The sequence below is a fragment of the Diplodia seriata genome (assembly GCF_021436955.1).
Source record: "Diplodia seriata strain FDS-637 chromosome Unknown scaffold_9, whole genome shotgun sequence".
NCBI lineage: Eukaryota > Fungi > Ascomycota > Dothideomycetes > Botryosphaeriales > Botryosphaeriaceae > Diplodia > Diplodia seriata.
Genome location: NW_027117316.1, coordinates 1906207 through 1929201, shown reverse-complemented (window position 1 = coordinate 1929201; position 22995 = coordinate 1906207). Strand labels below are relative to the sequence as shown.

General features: G+C 60.8%; 8 protein-coding genes across 8 annotated transcripts; 4 read left to right on the top strand and 4 right to left on the bottom strand.

Annotated features, from left to right (window-relative positions):
- Window positions 1-5: 5 nt before the first annotated feature.
- On the bottom strand, window positions 6-400 carry TCB2_1 (Tricalbin-2; the record flags this gene model as incomplete). The annotated part of the gene is made up of 2 exons (XM_066780414.1): window positions 6-104; window positions 206-400. 2 exons carry the CDS (start codon window positions 398-400, stop codon window positions 6-8), a joined length of 294 nt encoding a protein of 97 aa, XP_066629643.1.
- Window positions 401-2100: 1700 nt separating this feature from the next.
- SLS55_009008 (uncharacterized protein) lies at window positions 2101-4347 on the bottom strand (the record flags this gene model as incomplete). The annotated part of the gene is made up of 1 exon (XM_066780413.1): window positions 2101-4347. The coding sequence occupies one exon, from the start codon at window positions 4345-4347 to the stop codon at window positions 2101-2103; it is 2247 nt and encodes a 748-aa protein (XP_066629642.1).
- A 1841-nt stretch (window positions 4348-6188) lies between these two features.
- APT1 (adenine phosphoribosyltransferase) lies at window positions 6189-6906 on the top strand (the record flags this gene model as incomplete). The annotated part of the gene is made up of 2 exons (XM_066780412.1): window positions 6189-6699; window positions 6749-6906. The coding sequence occupies 2 exons, from the start codon at window positions 6189-6191 to the stop codon at window positions 6904-6906; spliced, it is 669 nt and encodes a 222-aa protein (XP_066629641.1).
- Window positions 6907-7543: 637 nt separating this feature from the next.
- SLS55_009006 (uncharacterized protein) lies at window positions 7544-8174 on the top strand (the record flags this gene model as incomplete). The annotated part of the gene is made up of 4 exons (XM_066780411.1): window positions 7544-7586; window positions 7646-7659; window positions 7782-7949; window positions 8013-8174. 4 exons carry the CDS (start codon window positions 7544-7546, stop codon window positions 8172-8174), a joined length of 387 nt encoding a protein of 128 aa, XP_066629640.1.
- A 448-nt stretch (window positions 8175-8622) lies between these two features.
- RBM8A (RNA-binding protein 8A) lies at window positions 8623-9249 on the top strand (the record flags this gene model as incomplete). The annotated part of the gene is made up of 2 exons (XM_066780410.1): window positions 8623-8853; window positions 8998-9249. 2 exons carry the CDS (start codon window positions 8623-8625, stop codon window positions 9247-9249), a joined length of 483 nt encoding a protein of 160 aa, XP_066629639.1.
- A 1545-nt stretch (window positions 9250-10794) lies between these two features.
- On the top strand, window positions 10795-12909 carry SLS55_009004 (uncharacterized protein; the record flags this gene model as incomplete). The annotated part of the gene is made up of 1 exon (XM_066780409.1): window positions 10795-12909. One exon carries the CDS (start codon window positions 10795-10797, stop codon window positions 12907-12909), a length of 2115 nt encoding a protein of 704 aa, XP_066629638.1.
- Window positions 12910-14688: 1779 nt separating this feature from the next.
- Window positions 14689-17174, bottom strand: SLS55_009003 (uncharacterized protein; the record flags this gene model as incomplete). Its single annotated transcript, XM_066780408.1, has 3 exons — window positions 14689-16005; window positions 16060-16147; window positions 16201-17174. The coding sequence occupies 3 exons, from the start codon at window positions 17172-17174 to the stop codon at window positions 14689-14691; spliced, it is 2379 nt and encodes a 792-aa protein (XP_066629637.1).
- A 2766-nt stretch (window positions 17175-19940) lies between these two features.
- SLS55_009002 (uncharacterized protein) lies at window positions 19941-21194 on the bottom strand (the record flags this gene model as incomplete). The annotated part of the gene is made up of 1 exon (XM_066780407.1): window positions 19941-21194. One exon carries the CDS (start codon window positions 21192-21194, stop codon window positions 19941-19943), a length of 1254 nt encoding a protein of 417 aa, XP_066629636.1.
- Between the last annotated feature and the right edge of the window lie 1801 nt (window positions 21195-22995).

Below are 22995 nucleotides of genomic sequence, written 5' to 3'. Positions count from 1 at the left end.
GGGTCTTACGGCATCAGATGCGAGCGCTGTGGCCTTGGGTTTATGGTCGTGGTGAAACCCTGGCGGAAGATGCTGCCGAGCAAAACTGTCAGTGCTGGCCGGATCTACGGTGCCGGGCCACGCATGCCGTGCAGGCGCGCGGGTGGGTCGGCCAAAGGGGCACACAATTGGTAATTTGCCAGGAGATGCGGAGGGCGGGACTCACGGAGCGGGCTTGAGCAGCCTTGTCGGCGGGCGAGGCGTCGGGGTTAAAGGCCAGGGCGGCCCCAGCCCCGCCGGCCTTGCGGCCTTCGTCGAGCATCTTCTGCTCGGCATCTTCGGGCGACACGTTGGTGTTGGGGTCCTGTGCGGCCTCGATGGCGCCCTGCTGCTTGAGCTCGGCGTCCTGCCGTGAGGCCATGGCTGGCTGTGCCCGCAGGTGGGTGCGCAACGAACGAGCGGAGGTGTATCCGGCGACAGCGGCGTGGTGTGGGCAGCTGGGGGCGGCGGAGAGGTCAATCGCGCTGCGGGAGCTGGCCGGCGGCGGGCGGGACACGGGCGAAGGTGGGTAGGGCGGAGGGAATTGGTGGTGATATGGAGGCGGGACTCCTATGGCTGCGATCGGGCATGCAGGACGGCGATGGGAGTTGGCTTGCTGGCCTTGGCTGACGGGAGCGAAGCCCAGAGCTTGGACCCAGCAATAGCAGCAGGCAGGGTCCGCCTAGGCGACCACCCCGCGCCGAGAGCTTGCTTCACCAAGGCCGATCGCACACACACACACGCGGCCTGCTCCAGTGGCGCGCGCGTGTCCAAACGGCGCTGGATGCCGCTGGTCCAGAGTGCACAGCTGGCAACACGCAGCAGTACACTGTGGCATCAATGACGCTGGGCCATTACGTGCAGCCTGCGCCGATCGAGCGCTCCGAGCTCAGGCCCCTGCGCGCCGCACCCCCGTAAAACCTGCTGCTGCCGTGCTCCCCAGCCTCACCAGCCCACCGGCTTGGCCTCGCACCACGCACGACACCACGCCATGCACTCCCACGCGCTCGAAAGACCTCGGCGCCGCTTGGCTGCTGGCTGCCCGCTAGCTGCGGCGTCCCAGCTCAACAGTCCCGTGCGCACCCATGATCCAGGGCAAGCTGAACCACTGCTGCACAGCCACGGGACGGTGATGCGCCGGGGCTACTATGTTCATCATTAGCATGGCGGTGGATCGACGACGTCTTCTGGAAGGGTGCTCCCGGCCCCGTGCCGGCCACTTGCGCAAATCATCGCTGGGTGCAGAAGCGCGCGCATTCCCGCACCAGGGCAAAAAATGGTTGAGGCCTGACGCCGCGCAAGGCGCCCGGCGACTGCGTCTGTTCAAAACATTCCAGCAGCAGCAGTGGCGTCACAGCTCTCGCGAGACCCTGTCATGGCGGCGGCCGTGCGCCGCGTCCAGCGCAGCGCCGCAAGTCATGTCGCCTCGCCGGCGCACCAATCGAGCCATCTCGCTTAGCTGCCGTTTGCCGTGCTTGGGGCTTGGCCCCTCCAGCCCCTCCATGCACAGCTGAAAACACGCCCGGCCCGAGGCCGATTACGCCGTCCAGCCCACTTCGCCTGCGACGGCTGTTTGTTTGACGTGCTTGCGTCGTCTGCGCGCTGCTGGATTCCCCACACGCTTCCGGCGCTGCCGGCCCCGGCAAGCCACCACCGTTGCGCCGCCATATATTGCCGGCCAGCCGAGATGCTCAAGCGCCTCTCATCACCGCTGTGGTCACTATAGGAGAACGTGCTGCGTCTGGCGCTGTCGTAGCGAAATAGCTCTTTCTTGTTTACAAATACCCGGCCGAGCGACTCCTTGCGTCTGAGTCACCCCTTTACCCCTTCCCTATCCATCAGTGATCTTCCTGTAACGCCGTCTGTCCTTAGCGAAATCCCATCTGCGAAATGCCTACCCCTTACTCCTGGAAGCGATATGAGAAAATCGCAATTATGCCACCGCATTCTGATGCTCGCCATGGCGACGTCAAAGGAGATCTCTAAAAATACTAGCTCCCCGCCGGCGCCCTGCTACCCGCTCGATCCAAGACTAGAAGCACATCCCCTGATGATCCCTCGATTTTCCAGAACGCCTCGCTCTTAGCAGAAGATCGACGACTTCGTCCTCTCCGTCTCTCTGTTGGCGTTGTGTAGGTGCTGTGTGACGTCCAACACCGTCACAACGTGCTCATACGTCAACGCCGTCTCCTTCCGCGACGCCAGCAGCTGCGCCGTCTTGAGGACGTTCTTGATCTGCCGGCCATTCATGTTCATGAGGGACAGCGAATCCAGCTGCCGGTCGGTGATGGCGTGTTTCTCGGGCGACGCCGCCAGGAAGTTCTTCCACACGGTGAGCCGGGAGCTGACGCTGAGCTCGGGGTACTCGAGCGAGATGTGGATGCGGGACTGGAAGGCGGCGTCGAACGTCTGCACGCGGTTCGTGGTCAGGAACATGATGCCCTCGTAGTACTCCAGGATCCGCAGGAAGATGGTGACCAGCTTGTTCCGCTCCAGCTCGTGCAGCGACCGCTCCTCCAGGAACACGTCCGCCTCGTCGAGCAGCAGGATGGCGTTCCACTTGGTGCACATCTCCAGGATGTCCGACAGCTTCTCCTCCACCGAGCCCGGATCTAGGCCGAGGTCGCCTGCGGACATCATGTACAGCGGAACGCGCATTTCCTCGGCAACCGACTCGGCCGTGAGCGTCTTTCCGACACCGGGAGGTCCGCAGAGCAGGAGGATGATGCCCTTGCCCTTGCCCTCGATGACGTCGTCGAACGAGGCCTTCACCTTGCGCTGCGTCTCGGTGAATCCAAGGATCAGCTCCTTTTGGTTGGCCGGCAGCACGAGAGACTCAAAGGCGTTCGACTGCCATTCGATCTCGCGTACGCTGTTGACGAACAAGTTCAGCCACTGTTTCGATTTGAGAGAGTAGCCTCGAAGCAAGGGGGTGGCGATGAGCTTCTGCTCCTCGGTCAGGGGTGGACGCTCCGACTCCTCATTCTCGTCATCGAAATCGCCATCGCAGGGCATGCCATCGTACTGGACTTCAGAGCCGCAGTAAGAGTCGTTGTCGCTGCAGTCGCCATCGCCATCGTCGTCACCGGAAGTGTCGGCAATACCTGCAGATGTCGTTGGCTTGTCCGTCAGGGGATTGGTGTAGATGGCGAAGTTGGGCTCGAAGCGGTTCCAGCCGTACGTATCAATGACCACGCGGCCCTTGATGTTGTACTTCTGCCTCTTGCCCCAGCTGTCCTCCTTCCATGCGAGACCATGGTATCCCTTGTAGTGCGAGCCTGCGAGGGCCTCGAACTTGGCGCCTCTCTCCAACAGCCTCTTGCGCAGAGCCTCGGAGTCCTGGTGATACTCAATCGGATACGCTGCAAGCTGATGGATAGGCTTGGTGCCTGTGTAGCCGAGGATTTTGATGTTCAAGCTGCTTGTACCGAAGTGCGTGCCATTCCAATCAACGTACTTGCAGCGTACATAAAAGCAGGGCCTCTGGTGGTCGTCACAGCCGTATCGGGTATCAGAGAGCTTCAGGGCAGTCTCCTGGCCGTCATTGCGGCAGTAAATTATGGCGCCAGGCTGGAATAGGGTCCACAGATGCTCGTAGGTCATGACGCCCTTGGAGATCAAGTCCTGGGACGACTCAATGGTTTCCTTGAACTCCGAATTCAACACGTCGAGGAGGATCTTGGCGTGCTCCTTGGTCGTCCGCTCATCCTCCGACTTCGACTCCGGGTCCAGCTTGTCGATTGCACGCTTCAGCTCGGGCCATCTGTGGATGAGCGGCTGGAAACGACCGTCGAATTCCAACCGCTTCAAACCAGCAGTCACGCCGGGGTAGCCCTTGAGGACGCGCTCAAGGAGCTTCTTCAGGAGTGGACTCTGGATGACGATGGAGTGCATCTCCAGGACCTTTCGAGGGTCGTTGTACACCTTGACGTTACGCACGAGGAGTGCCCATTTCGCCGTCTCGGCGTTCTCAACGGGCTTGCCGATGTCCTTGGGAGGCTCGTTTTCCCAGATGAAGCGACCGCGCTTGTCTTCCTTGCCGGAGTAGAGGTGCTTCAGGCCGGGTGACATGCCGACCTTGGAAGGGTCCAAGGTCTCTGCCGCCTTGTCCTCCTTTTTGTCCTCCTCTTTCTCCTCTTTCTCGTCCTTGGCCTCGCCATCTTCGCTCTTCTTCTCGTCAGTCTCTGCCGCCTTCTCACCGTTTGCTACAGTCTCGGATGAGTTTCTGCAACAACAGCAGCAGTGTGGGGTGTTCTTGGCGCTGTGTTTCTGTCCTTGCGTCGCCGCCTTCGGAGCATCAGCATCCTCAGACGAGGAGCTGTCGTACATGTGCGGCGCCATGGTGAGGGGGTTCCCCTTCGAACCAAGGCTCGGGATCAAAGGTTGGGAGAGTCAAGTGATGTGCTGACGACAGGAGCGCAGCGTATGGAGTGGAGGATGGAAGTGAGGTAGTGAGAGAGTGGTACTGCGCGCGCCCTTTTCAGTCTGACAGGCGGTGGAGAGCCAAAGAGTCATCGACGGAGCAGAAAGCAGGTTGTCGCCGATGCTACTCTTTTAAGGACACCGCTGCTGCTGCCTGCCTTAGATCTGAACATCAAACACGGGGAAGACACGAGGCTGAGCAGCGCGAGCAACAGCGCACATCCAATGAGGCGGGCGGCGTACGGGTTAGCGCTGCTTGTTGCCTGGCGCTATCCACCAGCGACGCAGATGAGGCTGAGGCTGGGTCTTCTGAGAGGCGGCAGCAAACCGAGCATCGCCCATCTCACGCTGCCAACTGGCGCAGGCTGCAGCTAGAACAAGCTACATGCCACATGCAAATGACAAGCGACAGGTCAAACCTCCGGGGACGGCCCAGTAGTGCCGCTGCGGGTGAGCTCGAATACATCAGCAACGGCAGGCGCATGGAACACAGCCAATGACACCGCTGCAACGACAGAGGCCGCAGCGGTGAGGTACGCCGTTGTGCCGTGGTACGCCGTGGTACATGACGAGTGAGCGTTGGCTGGCAGGAAGGAGCTGGCTGCTGCCTTGCAACGAACAAGTGGCGGTGCAGGCTCCAGCCACAGCGACGCCACACAGCAGAGGTCAAGGTGGGGGATTGCGAGTGCCGGCCCACCTAGGCATGTCCTCGCGATATCGCAGGAGGGGAATCCCATGCTGCATGTATTTGTACAGGCCTCCAATCTCGCATCCATGGTCGGATCTCTGCTTCCACTCGCCGTGTAGCGCGCGTCGCGGGGCACAGAAGACTCAAATCGCGGCCGGGATCGGGGTCGTGGACGAGGGGCCCGTGTGCGCGAAGATGCTGTCTCACCAAGAATTACTCAACGCCGTCCCGTCCGGCGGCGGTCAGAAGCATGTGTTGTTGAGGCCGGCGGCTCCAGTGCCGGCTGTCCACGTTGGACGTCGTACGAGACGCGCCGCCCCGGGCACCCTTCTCCAGAGCCCCCGTCTCAGGTCCCTTGCCGCCATTGTGCCATGGCGCGGTGGAGACATCCGGGGTGCCAGCAGCATCTTATACCGCGAGCCGTGCTGAGCCATTTCCCCCGTCCCATGCCGGTGCTACGCTACAAACGGTCCGGCCCAGTCAAAGGGCAGCGCGCGCACGCCATGCTGCAAGGTCCGCGGGGGCGGGCGATGAGCACTTTTCCCGTGCATGAAGAAGGCCCAGAATTGCGAGACGCGACGCCGGAGCCGATTGGAGCAGCCGGGGGCTTCTAGAAGCCGGCCAGCTCGAAGAGGCAGCGGACCAGCGACGGCCGGTCAGCATCAAGCCGGCACGAAACCCGCCATCACAGTCACAGAACATCAAGGGCCGATAGACGGTTGCACGAGCGCGGGCTAGGGCGTGGGCAGAGGCGTATCAGCGCCGCTAGAGCAGGGCAGGGCTCTCGCTGCGCTGGGCTGCTGCAGGCCGCGGGCGCCACGGCAGGCTGGTGGTGTGCACGCTCAGAGACAGCCTGCCCACGTCCCACAAAAATGCAGTCTGACTCTGGGCCGCGCTGCGCTCGCGTCGCCCGGCCCGCGCGACTTGCCCGCCGCGGCTTAGCGAGGCGCCAGGCCGTGAATTTCGTGCCAGAACCCTGAGGAAGCAGTCACTCCTCTCCCAGCTGATATTACTAGCACGCCCGCCACGCTCGCCCGCCCTCTCCTTCTTCTCCTTCACGATGAGCAATTCCACCGCGACCAGCGCCCACCCGCCTGCCAGCGCGCCCGACCCGACCATCAACGCCGATGCCTCCCAAAGAGGGCTCTCCGCCTCCGCTGCCGCCGGCGCCGCCGAACTCGCCCATCTTAAAGTAAACCTGCGCAAGGCGCTGCGCCAGTTCCCCGACTTCCCCAGCCCCGGCATCCTGTTCGAGGACATCCTGCCCATCTTCGCCGACGCCGACCTGCACCAGAAGCTCGTGCGCGCCCTCGAGCTGCACGTCTCCAAGAACTACGCCACGAAGCCCGACGTCATTGTCGGCCTCGAGGCCCGCGGCTTCCTGTTCGGCCCCAGCCTGGCGCTGGCCCTGGGCGCCGCCTTCGTGCCCGTCCGCAAGCAGGGCAAGCTGCCGGGCCCGACCGAGACGGCCGGTTACCAGAAGGAGTACGGCGAGGACTTCTTCCAGATGCAGGCCGACGCCATCAAGCCCGGCCAGAAGGCCATCATTGTCGACGACATCATTGCGACGGGTAAGTCTCGCGCGCCCACCTGATAACGCGTGCTAATGACGTGCGACAGGCGGGTCTGCGGCGGCGGCCGGCGACCTGGTCAAGCGCCTCGGCGGCGACCTCATTGGCTACCTCTTCATCCTCGAACTCGAATTCCTCAAGGGCCGCGACAAGCTCGACGCGCCCGTCTACACGCTGCTGTCGGGGCAGGAGGAAAAGTCGGCGTAGACACTGGCGGCTGAGACTTTTTTCGACCGATCCCGAATGCGCCCGAAGCGCCCGACCACCTCCAGGCCCGGCCTGCCTCTAGCTGCATATCCTTGACACGTCACAATTTTAAAAAGAAAAAAATAGTCCTGGCGGCTGTCGGGCCGCGGGCGACGGCAGCCTGCTTTCCACTGCTTTCTTAAGGCTGACGAAGGGGGGGCGTGCGGAGGGGAAAGTTTGCCGGGGTTGTGAGATAGGAACTTTTTCTGGCGTCGGAGGGGCATCCGCCCGCTATCTGTGCAGCGTTCGCGCCGCCATTCTGCATTGTTTCAATACGTCGGATTTCCTCCAAACAGACCTCGGCCATTGAATGGCTGGGGCGTTTGCACGAATAGCAAGACCTAATTGTCCGTTGAAAATAAAAAGTAAGTTTGGATCTGGCCAGCGTTATCGGCCGTGGTCGGCAATCTCTCGTGAGCACCCCGCCATGCCCCGCCAAAAACCCGGCGCCGGCGGGCTGCTGTGACTCTTCGGCATCATGCTCCAACGCACAACAACACTGCGCCTGCTCTCACGCCCTCCCATCTTCTGCGCAGCACGTCCGCTCCGTCAATTGCTCCCTCCATCTCAGTTGCACGCTCGCCAGCCAACCCGCAACATGTCTGACATGCAGAAGATCTTTACCGCCAAGGCCTGCCCTCGTAAGCTCCTCCTGCGAGACGCCAAACAGCCTTCGCTCCAGCTAACGCACCCTAAACAGCCGCTGGTCCTTACGTATGTCCGATTCTCCCGCTGCTCGCATTGAAGCTCAGCCCGCCGGCTGCCGCCGCCTCTGCCCGCTTACGCACCTCCGTTCGCACGTACCGGCCACGCCGCTGACGCAGCCCATCTTCTAGTCCCAAGCCGTGCAGGTCGGTCAGCAAGTCTTCGTGTCGGGCCAGATCCCGGCCGATGCCCAGGGCAACCTGATCGAGGGCAGCATTGGCCAGAAGACCGAGGCCTGCTGCAACAACATCATTGCCATCCTCCAGGAGGCCGGCTCTGACATCACTCGTGTGTTCAAAGTGCGTCCGTGATAAGCCACACATGTGAAGAATGAGTGCTGACGGGCGGGCATTTGCGATCAGGTCAACGTCTTCCTGGACGACATGGCCAACTTCGGCGAGATGAACGGTGTGTACGAGAAGTTCTTCGCCCACAAGCCGGCCAGGAGCTGCGTTGCCGTCAAGCAGCTTCCCAAGGGCGTCCCTGTCGAGATTGAGTGCATTGCTATCGCTGGCAAGGCTTAAGCAATTTGCTGGAGACACCATGGGGGCCTAGGCAATTGATAGCTCGGGTCCCTGACAGGACATCTGGGATCTGCAATAAAAATGAATACAAGAAGCAATTGAGCCAATGAAAAGCCGTATCTGGTCTTCGTGATGCATTTCCTATGAAGCGAATGCTGAGCCCTACAGGCTCCTCGGGATCCTCAGGCTCTAGCTACCCCTCCATGCGTGTGCCAGATTGAAGGTGAACAGGCAGTAGATCGCCGGGTGCGATGCTGGCGCATGGCGCGGGACGTCAGCGCCAAGCAAAGCGCATCAACACCGCGCGCGCATCACCTCCGAGGGCCACCACATCGTCTACCCGCAATCGACCTTCCAATCCCGCTCACCCACCGCGATCCTCTCCTCCGTTCTCCTCCCCTCGCTAGCCGCCGAACCTCTCCGCAACCTTCGTACCACCGCATCAACCATGGCCGACGCTGAGATGGACGTCGACGTTCAGCCCGCCGAGACCAAGGGCAGCAGCGAGGCGCGCACCAAGGACGACGCCGTGGCGGTGCGCTCGATCGAAGGCTGGATCATCATCATCACCAACGTCCACGAGGAGGCCAGCGAGGAGGACCTGACGGACATGTTTGGCGAGTTTGGCGAGATCAAGAACCTACATGTCAACCTGGATCGCCGCACCGGCTATGTCAAGGTGCGTCTCGTCTCTCTCACCAGCGGGGATCGCATCCCCGAAGCAAACACCGCGACCGTCGAGTCGTCTGCCTCAAGAAAGAAAGAAAGAAAAAAGAATTGGAGAATTGGGGGGAGCTAACTGTGTTTCTTACTTTTTGCGCAGGGCTACGTGCTGGTCGAATATCCGACCATGGCCGAGGCGAAGGCCGCCATCGAAGGCGCCGACGGCAAGACGCTGCTCGACCAGAACATCGCGGTCGACTACGCTTTCGTGCGCCCGCCGCCGAAGCAGGCGGGCGGCCCGCGTGGCGGCGGCCGTGGACGCGGCAGGCCGAGGAGCAGGAGTCCCGAGGACCGCGAGCGCGGCGGCCGCAGTAGGAGCCCGGAGGATGTCATGAGGGACGACGCCGAGTGAACGGCGGGAAAGTGGGATACGAGCGAACGCACATACCCGGGCTTTGGCTTAAGCAATTGGTGGGGCGAGATGGGTGACGGGGGACACATTGCAGCAAGGAAGCCGAAGGCGTGAGGTATGGGGGACCTTGGAATGCACAATATACCACGGGTCTTCGTCCAAAATGGGTAATATCAATCTAAAAAGCATGCTGCCGGCTTGTCTCTTGATGAGCTGGTCTTTCGACCGTTCAACAGTAAGACACACCTTTCTTACTTTTATTCGCGCAGTGGAGGCAACAGCTAACCTGAGATCAGACACCCAGACGATGAGCATCTATTTGAGACCATTCACACGCTTGCATTAGCTGAGCGCCAAGTTGGATATGGAATCCTGGCTCTGATGAAAATACAAACAAAAAAGTGCTGCTTCTGAAGCCACAGCCAGCGGGCGACGTCACCACACGGTGGAAGTCCTTGTCATTACTATGCTCACAGTACTCAAGCAAATGCAGTTCCCAGGCATTACTGATGGGGAGACCTTCAGTGGCACGAACAAGTCACTGTGGACTACGTGAGGCAGTGTACACGTCTGGATAAATTGACCGTGACCAATCGCAGGAGCTGCAGTCCACAGACTTCGGCACTTGAGATGAACCCATGCGCTTTAGAACAGGCTTCAATACAGCAGGGATATTGGTCGAGATTTGTCAAGGCCAAGACATCACAAGTGATAAGAGGCTTGGAGTTGATGGAGGCTCTGACTGGACCAGCAGGTTTCACGACAACACCACCTCAATCCTCAGGGCGCCTCCGAAAACAGGGGTCATGGACCGCGCAGTGTCTTAGCTGTACACCCTATCGCAGCAGATCGATAATGCACCGAGGCGGCGCGGGCTCCCGGAACACAACGACCCCGCATCTGTTGAGATGTACGGGACAGTAGGCAAAACGGAACACGGACGTCGACTGGTGTTGGCAGTTTTCGACAGACAAGGAAGGCACTACTCGCTTGAGGTCGATGAAAGGCTGAAGGAAGCTCAACGGCAGCAGTCAGCTGAGCATTGGCCGCGGCAGCTCCCCACATGACCCGGCAACGCTTCTCGCGTGGCTTGCGGCTGCGATTGCGGGGAAAGCTATCGGGTTCAACGGCCTTCACGTTGACGTCTGGACATTAGGTGCTGAGACGAGGGGTGGCTCAGGGCGCTTTCATGACGTAGACGCCAATCACGACGCCGCGCGGCTTGTGGGTTTCAGCCGCAAGGAGTTGTCTGTTTGCTGCGGGGAAGTGTCGCGACTCGCGGGCGCAAGCGAGTGCCAGCAGCTGCGGACATCCTTGCCGCCCCAGCTCAGGGCCACCACACTACCACCTGAGCCTCCTCGACGCAGGAACGCCGAGAGGTCTCTCACTTCACCAGCCTCTTCCCTCTCAGCCTGCTGCCCGGCGCCGCTTCTGTAGCCTCATGCCCACTTCTTCCCGCTGAACTGCTCGCTCGCTACTTCCCCGCCGCTCATCCGCGGCCAGCTCTCTCATCTTATCGCCGGCCAGCTCCAATCTCGCGACGTCATGCATTCGCGATTGCGACAGAACGCCTTCCCCCAACGATGCAACGCCCTCCTTTCTCTTGCTCTCCTCCTGGTCGCCCTGCTCTACACGCCCGTCAATGCGACCGTTAGCCGCGACACGCCATCTTGGTCACGCGACATCGCCGAAGCCGCTGCCGACGGCGCTCAGAAGCCATTCGAGCATGGCAGCCCCGCCCCGCCGACCGACAGCGCCACAATCCCTCCAGCGGGCGGCGGGGAGGTGCGCTGGCCGCTGAACCCGCTGGAGGAGCTGCACAAGGCGCTGGAGACGATGCAGTCGCGCTACTTCGAGCTGTGGCTGGGCCAGTGGCCGACGGCCATCGACTGGACGGCGGCCGTCATGGCGACGTTCGTGTCGGCGACGCTGCACTCGCTGACGCGGTCGCTCGAGTACGTGCTGCCGGGCGCGGAGCGGCCGGCGGTCGAGGGCCAGCGCATCGAGAACGAGATCGGCCGGTACTTTTCGCAGTCGGTGGCGTACTACTTCGGCGAGGACGCCTTCAGCCTGCGCATGCAGGCCTACGACGACATGCTGTGGGTCGTGCTGGGCTGGCTGGAGAGCATCAAGTTCATCGACGTGCACACGCACCGCCACTACCGCCACCACGATCACGATCATGGCCCGCAAGCGGCGGCGGCGGCGGCGCAGTGGTACGGCAAGCAGTTCGTGCCCGGCTTCGCCCACCGCGCCCACATCTTCTACGACATCGCCGCCGGCGGCTGGGACACGGAGCTGTGCGGCGGCGGCATGACGTGGAACCCGCGCCTGACGCCGTACAAGAACGCCATCACGAACCAGCTCTGGATCTCGGCCTCGATCGGCATGTACCTGCACTTCCCGGGCGACGACAACACGTCCCCGTTCATGGCGCAGGACAATGGCGGTAACGACGACGACGACGGGGGGTTGCCGACGGCGCGCCCGCACGACCGTCGCTACCTCCAGGCCGCCGTCGACGGGTACGAGTGGCTGCGCGGCAGCAACATGACGAACGAGCGGGGCCTGTACGTCGACGGCTTCCACATCACCGACTGGGGCAAGAACGGCAGCATCGGCACGGGCAGGTGCGACGAGCGCAACGAGATGACGTACACGTACAACCAGGGCGTGCTGCTGTCGGGCCTGCGCGGGCTGTGGGAGGGCACGGGCGAGCGCCGGTACCTGGAGGACGGCCACGAGCTCGTCCGGAACGTCGTCAAGGCCACGGGGTGGGCGGAGCACGAGAGGCGGAGGAGGAGGAGGGGGGGAAGACGTGGGAATCATCACCACCGTGATGAGGGGCGGGACGACGACAACGGGGCTTTGGACCATGACGACGACTACGACGCGGACTCACAAAAGCAAAAGCAAGAAGAAAGCGAGAGGAACAAATGGCACGGCATGGGCCGCGGCGGCGTGCTGGAGGAGGCGTGCGACGCGTCGGCGGGGTGCAGCCAGAACGGGCAGACGTTCAAGGGCATCTTCTTCCACCACCTCACCCTCTTCTGCGAGCCGCTGCCGCTCTGGCCGCGCAGCCCCGGCGTCACGCACGGCGCCGACGCCGCGACGGCCGGCCTGCACCGCCAGAGCTGCAAGGAGTACGCCACCTGGGTCGCGCACAACGCCCGCGCCGCGCTGAGCACTCGCGACGACGAAGGCCGCTTCGGCATGTGGTGGGGTGCGGCGGCGGCGGCTGACGATGATGTCGTTGAGGTGTCGTTGTTGCCGCTGGGTGCGGTGGATTATAGGAATGATGAGGGCGTGTTGGAGGGCGGGCTGTGGTTGTTGCCGCCGATCGCGGATTACGATTGGAGCGGCGGAGGCGAAGGCGGTCCTGCTGCGTCGTCGGAGGAGGGGCGCGATGGCGGCGGCGGCAGCGGCAGCAGCGGCCTGCCGTCGTTTATGGGGTTTGATCCCGTCGCGGAAGAAGCTGCCGGGAGGGGGAGGGTGGCGGCGGCGGCGGCGGCGGAGAAGCCGGTCGGGAGGGAGAGCAGCGGCGGGGCGGAGGTGAGGGATAAGAATGATAGGGGGAGGGGGCGGACGGTGGAGACGCAGGGGGGTGGCGTGGCGGTTGTTAGGGCGCTGTGGGAGTTTGTTAATATGTATAGGGAGTGAGTGAGTTGGTGGTGGTGGTGGGCATGGAAGGTGTTTGTTGTTGTTGTCGTTGTTGCATTGAAGTGTTTGACGGTCTGGGTCTTGAGCTCGTTTTTCTTAGTTCTGTGCGGATATCATCGTCATGTCGAGGGCTTCTTCGTCGTTTTGGGTTTCCTGCGGCATGCATGCATGTAAGGTTTTTTTTTTAAACTTTTTCTTAACTGTCTTTCATAGCGTAGATATCCTTTTCAAGTGGGCATCAGGTTGGAAGAGACTAGCCGAGGCAGATTACAGGCAGTAGCAGTGGGAATGCTACGTTTTTGGTGTTCAAACATCGGCGGTGAATATGTTCGTACTCGTGATGCTAGACCTGTACATGTGACGGGTGTTTGGATCAGTGTCTTGTGAGGAGTGACGATGGCCGAGCCACATGGCCACCGTCATTTTCCGTGAGGGTACCTCTACAAAAAGAGAGTCTATCATCGACCGTTGAGCTTCGTCTTCACTGTCTTTTACCAGCGGTTGGGCGGACAATCAGCATCATAACGCATGTTGGGACACTGTCTTGCTCTGTTTCCATAGAAGTGCCGACGAAAGCCGTAACTGTTTCGGCTCGGGGGGCTGCTGTCTCCGCTCCCGGAAGACAACGGACGCAGGCAGTCCGCGCGCCTGGTGTTGCTGCGCGTTGTTGAGAGGTAATGGCGCTCGTCAGCAAGTGATTGATATGATGCGCTCCAGCGATTTTGGGGACTTGTGGTGGAAGAGCGCTGCGGCATGGCTCACGCCCGGAAAGGGAGCAGTAATTGCCACGTTGACGACTGAGAGCGCGCCACAGTCAGTGCGATGTTTACAATCATCAATGGAATGTTTTCCCATGTTGAAAACGATCTTTCTCTGCATCGGTCAAGGATGACTTGATAGTGCAGTTCCAGCTGCCAATGATACGGTTTAGGATTTGAGAAGGAGGCAGAAGAAGCTCTTATACTGCATGATCCAAGCATTTCGGGCAGCGGGGGGTGTCATGTGGGTGCGTGCATGTGGTAGAGCACAGGTGGGCACGGCTCTCTCGTTGGAAAAGATAGTATATTAAAAATGATCGTACACACAGGACAATTCTACCCACATCAAGATTCGGCTGAGATTACTAATATCTCCTCTGCAGTCGACGTGACTGTCGGAGGTGGAGTTGCTCGCTTGATGATACGCAAAAGGCGACTGGAAACTTGTCTGACCTACCAGCTATTCCCGTTATTTTAGAGACGTCAATATGGAAAATCCGGGGTCCATTCACTATTTCAATTCTTATTTTCGATGATGCTATGCATCAACACCAACATAAGATGGTCGAGAGGATTTACTCACGTTCAGGAATGGCTTTTTGCAGTAATTATCTATTTCATCAGTCGTAAAACGGGCAATACTTGCCGGAACTAACATCAAAAAGATATGATAATCGTTCGTGATTTTCGATCTTCCAAAGGGGAGGTATATGATGAACAAGTAACGTATCGTGATGCCCCCAGAAAAGCGAAGATGGACGTATATCTCATGCCGCAGTCTCCCTAGGCGAAGAAAACGCCAGTAATCTCTAACTACAAAGAACAAGCTCGGCAATGTAAAAACCTGAACAACATCAACAACCTCACACCGGACTACTCAACGTCTTCCTCAACATCAACCCAATGCTCTCCCTCGACATGTCCTCCTCATCCTCGGCCTCCCTCGCCTTGATCCTCCGCCGGACAGGTGGTGGCAACATCGCCCTCCCCTTCCCCGCAACCCATCTCGCCACCGCCCTACTCACCCTCCGGCTCTTTGACCTAAAAAATCCTTCTTTTCACTGTCAGGCACCGACGACGTAGCAGCAGTACCACCACCACCGCCACCATCCGCCGACGACGAAGCCGGCGGCGGCGGGGGATGATGCTGCTGCTGACCACCCTTCTCCTCGCCCGGCGTCGGCACCTCGGGAATCTCCTCCATCTGCGGGACGCTCAGGCGCCTCGGCCGCGGGCCGCCCACCCTCATGACGCCGTTGCCCGCATTCCCGCCACTCCCACCGCCATTGCTACTATTTCCGCCGCCGCCGCTGTTGCGATGGCTGGCGCCCGCCCTCCCCACGCCGCCGAGGAAGCCGTTGCCGAAGACGTTCTTCTGCTGCTGCTGCTGCTGGGCGAGCAGGTGCAGCTCGCGCTCGGCGTCGTCGGCCTGCGAGCGCAGCAGCACGGTGCCCGGGGTGACGGGCTCCGGGTCGTCGTCCTCGACGATGTAGATGCGGGGGAAGATGAGGAGGAGGGATTCGTCGGGGGGTAGGGTTAGTGGGAGTGTGAGGCCGTGGTGGGAGTGATGGTGGGTGTTGGTTTTTGGGGTGGAGGAGGAGGTGTTGCTCCCGTTGGCCAGGGGGACGGGGATGTGCGGGCCGACGGGGGCGGGCATCCCGGGGGTGATGGCGGCGGAGGAGCCGGTGTTGGGGGTTTGGGGCGAGGCTGAGGCTGAGGCTGAGGCTTTGGAGGAGGAGCCGGAGGGCGGGCTTTGCTGGGGGGTGTCGACCTTTGCTTGCTGTTGGGGTTGCTTGGGAGCGGGCAGGGCGCCGGCGTGGTGGGGGTGCGGGTGGTGGTCGAACTGGAACTGGATGGGGCGCTCCCAGCCGTAGTCCTCGACCTGGAAGTCGGGCTCGAGGCGCAGGCGCAGCCGCTGGGCCTTCCACCAGATGTCGCGCGCGTCCTGGACGATCTGCTCGAGGCGGGCGCGGAAGCCCTCGACGTGCGCGGCGGGCAGCAGGTCGTGGATGTGGTGCATCAGCTCCTTGACGATGCGCGTCACCAGCTCGTCGGCGATCTCGGCTTGCTCGTCCTCGAACGTGGCCAGGAAGATGCCGCGCGTGAAGGCCTCGCGCTTGCTGTTCTCGATGGCCTGCCGGATCAGGATCTCGCGCAGCCCGCTCTCCTCGTGCAGGATGTACGACGGCTGGAACAGGTACTTGTCGATCAGCCGCGCGAGGATGGCCAGGATCACGGCGATGCGCATCGACTTGGCCGCCGCCGAGTTGGTCTGCGGCAGCGGGATGTTGTGCGAGAAGTCCTCCGGCTTCTTGATCTCGCTCCACGCGTAGCTGTTCTGTGGCGCTGTCAGTGGTTGTGGTCACGACTCCGGAGACATGGCTATACTGACCATCAAGATCTCCTTCGGAAGATCCTTCCGGAAGTACGACGAGATGAGATCATGGCAGGAGCGCCATAGCTCGTCGAGCAAAGATATCCTGCACAGCCGTCAGCAGTCACTCAACCATCGCAGGGGTCGACATCAACCCACGAAGTCTCCCACTTCTCGTCGCTTAACGGCTCGGTAAACGACTCCAGCTCGACCAGCCTCTCAGTCGTATCCGCCAGGTCCGCCTGCAGGTCCTCGTTCTCGCGATGGCACACCAGCAGCGACGACTTGGCCTTTGCCGCCTCGGCCTCTGCCTTCTTCAACCGCGCCGCCATCTCCGCCAGCTCGGCGCCCTTGCGCTCGGCCTCCTTGCGCGCCGCCTCGCCGCGCCGTTCCATCTCGCGCTTCGAGTCGGCAATGACCTTGGCCGCCTTCTCGCACTTCTCCTTCTCCGCCTCGAGCGCGGCGCGCGCCTTGCTGCCCTGCCGGACCAGCTCCTCGTCGCTCTTGTGCAGGCGCGCAATGTCCTCGCGCTGCCGCCTCACCTCGGCCTCGAGCCTTTCGATCTCGGCGGCCTTTTCCTTGCCCTCGCCCCGGTGCCGCTCGTACTCGCGGTTGTACGTCTCGAGGAAGGCGGAGGCGATGCGGTCGCGCTCGCGCCGCTCGTCGGCCGCCGCCCGCTCGTGCTCGCGCCGCTGCTCGTCCAGCGCCGCGCCCAGCGCCCGCAGCTCCCGCTCGCGGTCCGCCACCACCTTGCGCAGCCGCGGCACCTCGTCGATCAGCTCCGCCGTGCCGTGGAACGTCGCCGACGACGTGAAGGCGCGCACCGCGTCGAAGAAGGTTTGCGCCGTGAGCGCCGAGTCGGAGAGGGAGTTGAGCGAGGGGTGCAGGGGGCCGGCGGCGGCGGCGGCGGCATTGCTGGTGTTCGTCGTGGCATTGTTGCTGTTGTTGCTGGTGGTGGTCGTGGTGGTGGTTGTGGTGTGGTTGAGGTCGACGTTCTTGTCGGCGGCGGCGTTGACGCTGTTCCTGTTGGCGCTGCTGTTGCTGCTGATGCTGTTGCGGTTGGCGCTGCCGTTCACCGCGGCGGCGCTGGGATCGACCCTCGGCGGGAGGGGCGTCGGGGGTTGGACGGACATGGGAGGATGAGAGGATGGTGCTGTGGTGGTGCCGGACGACGGCGCATCATCTCATGCTCGGGACAGAGACAGTGATTCGTCAAGGACGGAAAAGAGAGAGGGCGGTTGAGAAGGTTTGTACAGCACAAGGAGAGACTGGGAAAAAGCCAGTGTAAATGCAGCTGCGGCGGGGAGAGTTTCTTGTAGGGTGAAGCATGTTCCCTGCGTACTGCACGCCAAGGCGGCATTGCATATGTACGTAGCCCCGAAGGACGGGCTGTCGTTCCTTCCCCCCGGCGTGCTGCATGCGGGTGATTCGTTAAATCATGCAGACGGCTGATGACGTTCCTTTCTGACATCGTCGATAGACCCCCATCCCCAGCTTACCCACCTTCGCCGGCGTCGGGACAAACCTTCTAGAACTGAGGGGCTGCCGGATTGAGCCGATGGCTGACGCTTTCGAGATGCCTGTCCAGATGTGAGCACCCCGCCTCGGCCTACGGGAAAGCCGTGGTCCACTCTTTTGATGCGGCGCTCCGACAACGGCCGACGTGGGCTCGTAAGGCTTCGTGGTGTTGACAGCGGATTGAGATATGCCGCGTATGATGAGCTGTTAATTAGAGAAGGCATGAATCACGTCACTTGACTGCCGACATTACCTCTGCTGCAATGGCAGAAGATGCCAGCGTGTCCGCTGCGCCGTATGCAGTTCCGACGGGCCACGTTCGACAGGTGCGGCTCTCGCTGCAACAGCGGGATTACTGCCAGCGCAGAACGAGGTCAAGCTTTAGGAATCGATCCTGTTGGCGGCACGCCGGACAAGGGACGATATCCACGCGCCGTTCCAGACGTGGCGAGCCGCGATTCGGCTAACAGCTGCAGCTTTGGCTGGTCACGAGCATCCAATCAGCGCGGGCCGGCTGCCGTGAGTGGCATATGGTGGAGCTACGTGGCGGGCGGCGCGTAATGCTACACTGTAAAAGTGTTCCGACTGAGTGACGACGATGCATCTCTCCTCTCGTGGATCCGCAGATTGACGAGTGATGTGCGTGTGGAGGCGGCTCTGCGGCTTGGCCGTTGCTCTTGCGCTCAGGCCTCCCGTCCTCGGGATTTGCAGACCCCTGCTAATCCACGAACAGGGATATGATGTCACTCTCTTCTGCCATGATGGAACACCCTCCCTTTAAAAGCGCATACTGGGGAAGTACCCACGATAGAACTGCACCAACATCGGCCAAATATCCAAGATAGATGGTTTTGTCCTGCTGCAAGCGACTTTTTCTCCCTTCTCTTTACCATGCGACACGCTGTGAACGATTGCGTGACGCCGGGTCCTAATGGGTTGAGTGATACGTGTTGAGCTCCTGAAGGTCACCACGTTCAAGGAATGATGAATAGCAGTATCAAACGAAGATGAGGCTCGCTGTCTTCACGTATTTCTCGACTTAATCATACTCTTTGTCGACTGCTGAGCTTACTAGACTCAACAGTGTGCTCGAACCTTTAGGAAATGGTATCGCCAGGGAAACGAACACGACCCACAGTGTGCAAAGTGGTTCTGGCAGTTAGCGTACGCCTCTGATCTAGGCAGAGAGGCAAGCACCAACTCTGCAATCACTCAAAAAAGAGCAAAACAACACCATCACCTTTATACCGTAAGACCACCACCGCACGAGGCCGCTCAACACAACACCTACAGCCAAAGCCGCACGTGTCGCCATCATCGGCAAAAGCGCGTCATCCGCCAGCTGCTACTCCGAACATGCCCTAGCACCTCCCTGTGACCCGCGCTCCACTCCAGACATACACGTGCACCACCACGACAGCACAGCACCTGCCCAAGTGCGGCAACCCTAACCCCCGACCTCCATAAAAACCCCCCACAGAGGAGAGGAAGCTTCTGTGCATTGCTCACCATACACTCATGGTAGATGCTTAGAAGCTGTTCACCGCGCCACTGCATCTACACTGCATACGTCGTCACTGTGGTCCCCTTCGCGGTCCGCTGGCTTCTGTACGTACCTTTACCTTCCGAGGAAGAATTGAGCGACTCGGGAAGGCGGATGAGAGACACCGACGTACTAATGCTGCCGATCGTCGGAATCATTTGATGGAGTCCTGAGGCAGCATTATCATCAAGTGCTGCGTCTGCATCATTTTCCGACAATGTCAGCGGTTGTGCCGGGCTATCCCAGGAAGACTGTACCTTCGGAGTGCGTGGATTGGGAAGATATAGCCAAGGCAGTATGCGCTATTCGTGCTCGACGCTCGAGATACGTGTCAAAAACGTAACCAAGTTTGGTAGTTGCAATACTCCGGTGGTGGGAAACCTTTTATAACTTTTGTGAAACTGGGACCAGACACGTGCATGATACCAGCACTGACCCCCCAGCATGGATAGTTGCGCAAGTACACAACCAGCGACAGGAGGTCGGAGTCTTTGAAAGTCTTCATTTCCAAACAGCTTGTTCTTGCCAGTTTCCCCTTCTTAGGGAATCAGTCAATCGCGACATCACCAACAACCGCAGTCATCAAATGGGCTTTCTTCATGTACAGATTTTTGATTGCATTAAATATTAACATCAAGTCTATCAAGTGCTGAACTGTAGGGACCGTCTCTACTCGTAAGTCAGATGCGTCAAATAAAAATCACTCAGTCCCATCCCATGTCCAGTCCTTCTCTTCCGCCAATCAACCCCCACACCTCGCACTCCCATTACCCGTTTCATTAGCGTCCCGCCATCCCATCGATCCCGATTCGTTCGCTCTCAATCAGACCCCTCAGGCTTACCAGAGCAGGTTACCGTTATCATAGTTCTTGCAGGCGTAGTTGTGCGACAACGACACCTCGAAGCTATCGGCGCCAGACCTGCCACCAGCGTAACTGCACGTCTGGGCCGAAACATCAACATTGAACAGCGAGCAGTAAGTGCCGACAGAGCGGCCATTCTTAACGAGAGCGACAGCATTAAACGAGTTGCACGGCTGGTAGCGGAACAGGCTCCACCAGCCAGCAGCCGCCTTATTCTTGGCCGTCTGCGCCTCCGCGTACGCCGCGCACTGCGCCGGGTTGTACGGGCCGGCGAAGAAGCGCTGGCCGACGAGGGCGCCGGCCCTGACCATGACCCCGGACCCGCGGCACGTCTGGCCCGCCTTCCAGCCGGCGTTGGCGGAGCCGGCGTTGCAGTCGGGCGGCGACACGGCCGCGGCCTTCTTGCTGTAGCCGTTGGAGCCCGCGACGACGACCTGGAACGCGTTGCGGTACTGGCCGGCGTTGGTGGCGGACGCGGCCGACACGCTGCCGCCGAAGAGGGCGCACTTGATGTTGGTCGTCGACGCGAGCGCGGCGTCGAGGCACGCGCCCGTGTTGCCGTCCATGGTCGGGTCGCGCTCGAAGTAGATGTTGAAACCCGTGCACAGCGCCGTCGCGTCGCAGAAGGCGGCGCAGTCCTTGGCGCTGTAGCTGGCCAGCGTCTTGTACGTCAGGTACGTGCTCAGCTGCGTCGCGCCGCCGAGGTCGGTGAAGCTGAGGTCGTAGTTGGTCGGCAGCGCGGCGGCGGCCGCCTGCGCCGTCGCGGACGCGTGGAAGGGCGCGTAGGCTTGGAAGGCCGAGGCCGAGTCGGGCGTGGGGATGGGCCCGGCGCCCGTGGCGAGCGAGGTGCAGAAGAGGGAGGTGCTGGTGGGCAGGACGACGGCGGCGGCGGCGCTGGTGCTGGTGGAGGTGGTCACGGCGACGACCGAGGTGGAAGCGCTGCTGGAGCTGGTCGAGGTCGAGGTCGTGCAGGAGGTGGTGGAGGTGGAAGTGTAGAAATGGCGCTTCACCTTGACGGCAGCGCTGACGGCAACCGTGGCCGCGGCGCTGGCGGCATCGATGGCGGAGGCGCCGACATAGCTGCTGGTGGCCGAGGCGACGATGGGAGCGCCGGTGGTGATGGCGGTGGCGACGACGTCGTTGATCTGGGCGAAGTCCAGGCCGGTGACCAGGGGGTTGGAGAGAGCGGTGCCCGCGAGAGCGGACAGAGCAAGGACAGTGTTCCTCATGGCGACGAAAGTGACGGTTGGTGCTTCAGGGAGCGTGGTGGGCGTTCTTCAAAGAGCGAAGAAGGAAGGGCTGTACAGGACAGGAGAGAGAGTGGTGTTGCTGCTGCTGCTGACGAGAAGTGATAGGCAGCGCGGCGCTGCAGGCTTCATATAGGCAGAGCCCCAGATCCAGGCACAGTTCGACCGCATCGTGGACGAACGCCACGCCGATGCACGAGGTTGCTGGCCCGGAGCTAGACTGCCGGCTGGACCTCGACGTGCTTTGCGGACGGATCCGCACAGGGACTCGTTTAGCGCGGCCTTACAAGCCACAGCATAGCGTTCACCCCGGCCGGGCCTTTTCCTTTTTTTTTTTTTTCTCTCTCTCTCATTTTTTTTCTTTTGAGGCGGTGTCGGGAGAGAGCTATGAGTTCCGAAAGCTGGTGGGCTCGGTGGTCAATTCTGTGGTAGAGGTCAACAGCAGGCGATGCCGACGATGGCTTGAACCGAATGAGCCGGTACCTGCAGTAGTCGGTGGGCCGAGGCTGACGGTTTGGTTCCGCGGCGAGTGAGTGGACAGAAGCTTCGGGGATAAGGTTCGTGCGGGTGATAGGATGGTTCCTGAAAAGGGGCCGTTGTGCTAAGATGGGGAAGTCGACGATGCCAAATCTGGACCGGCATGGCCATTCTTAGCCAGCTCCACTACGGCCGCGCAAACAATACTCTCGAGACCCATGTCACGCCGCTCGACTGCCGAAGAATCAGCTCTGCATGCCGTCAACCTACGTGCGAGCTCAACACGCTGTGTCAGATGGGCAGCATCACCGCTGAAGATGTGAGTGTTGATAAGGCGGCCCGTCCGTCTCCGCTGTCGATCTGCCGACGTGACATGCAGGGATGCGCATCCCCCCGGCATGAAGGCAGATTCTGAGGTTCGCATGCGGTCGTGTTGCACGCGAGCGGCTTGTGTTTCCGGCCCGCCGCCAACGATGACCTAGGCTAGACTGACTAACTAGGCGAACTCGGCAAAAGGGGTCGCTCACTTCTCCTCCATCATCGGTGCCATTACCTACTTACAATCGATTGTCTACCGCCGCATGCACCGCCGCTCGATTGCTGCGATCCGGCATCGTACTGCTCGGGCCGTTGATGATTTGACATCGTGAAGTCCGGTCCAGCTAGTTTGCTCGGTCTTTGCCGCATCTCATCTTATTCCAAGGGAGCAAGGGCCGCAATCCGGACGTTGGGTTGCTGTGGCTTTGCTCGACTGCCACCACTCTAGCCACATGATACGGTATCGAGCAGTCCTCAGCTGAACCTTTCTCCCTACGCCCAGGAACCCGCCACAAGCGGGCGGTTGTGGCTGCCGCACTGTTTGCCAAGCAGCTCGTGGCCCCAGATCTCTATAGTTCCTCTTGCCCAACGCTGTTACCATCCACACTGACCTCAGCGGCAACTTCCACCTCCAGCCCGCAACTCTTTCCGTCTCTCGCAAGGCTGATGATGAGCTTCGGAACTCTGCTGGCCCTCCGCTTCTTGTTTTCCCCAACCACCGACGCCGGAGGCTGGAGTCCATCATCAAGTCTCTCGATCTGCACTACTGCGATCTACCGCATGCTACTTTGGCCGCGGTTGCTTCACCATACCCGCCACATGGCTAAGAATACCAGACTTTCGCTCCCGGGTCCGGTCGAAAACTAGCATCTTCCTACCCCTTTCCGCACACCGCAGATATGAGGTAGCCAGTTCGTGAAGCGCGACTTGCCATCGCCGACGTGCCAGGTCTCGACTCGACCCTCCCGCCATGTGGGGGGAGGGCCCT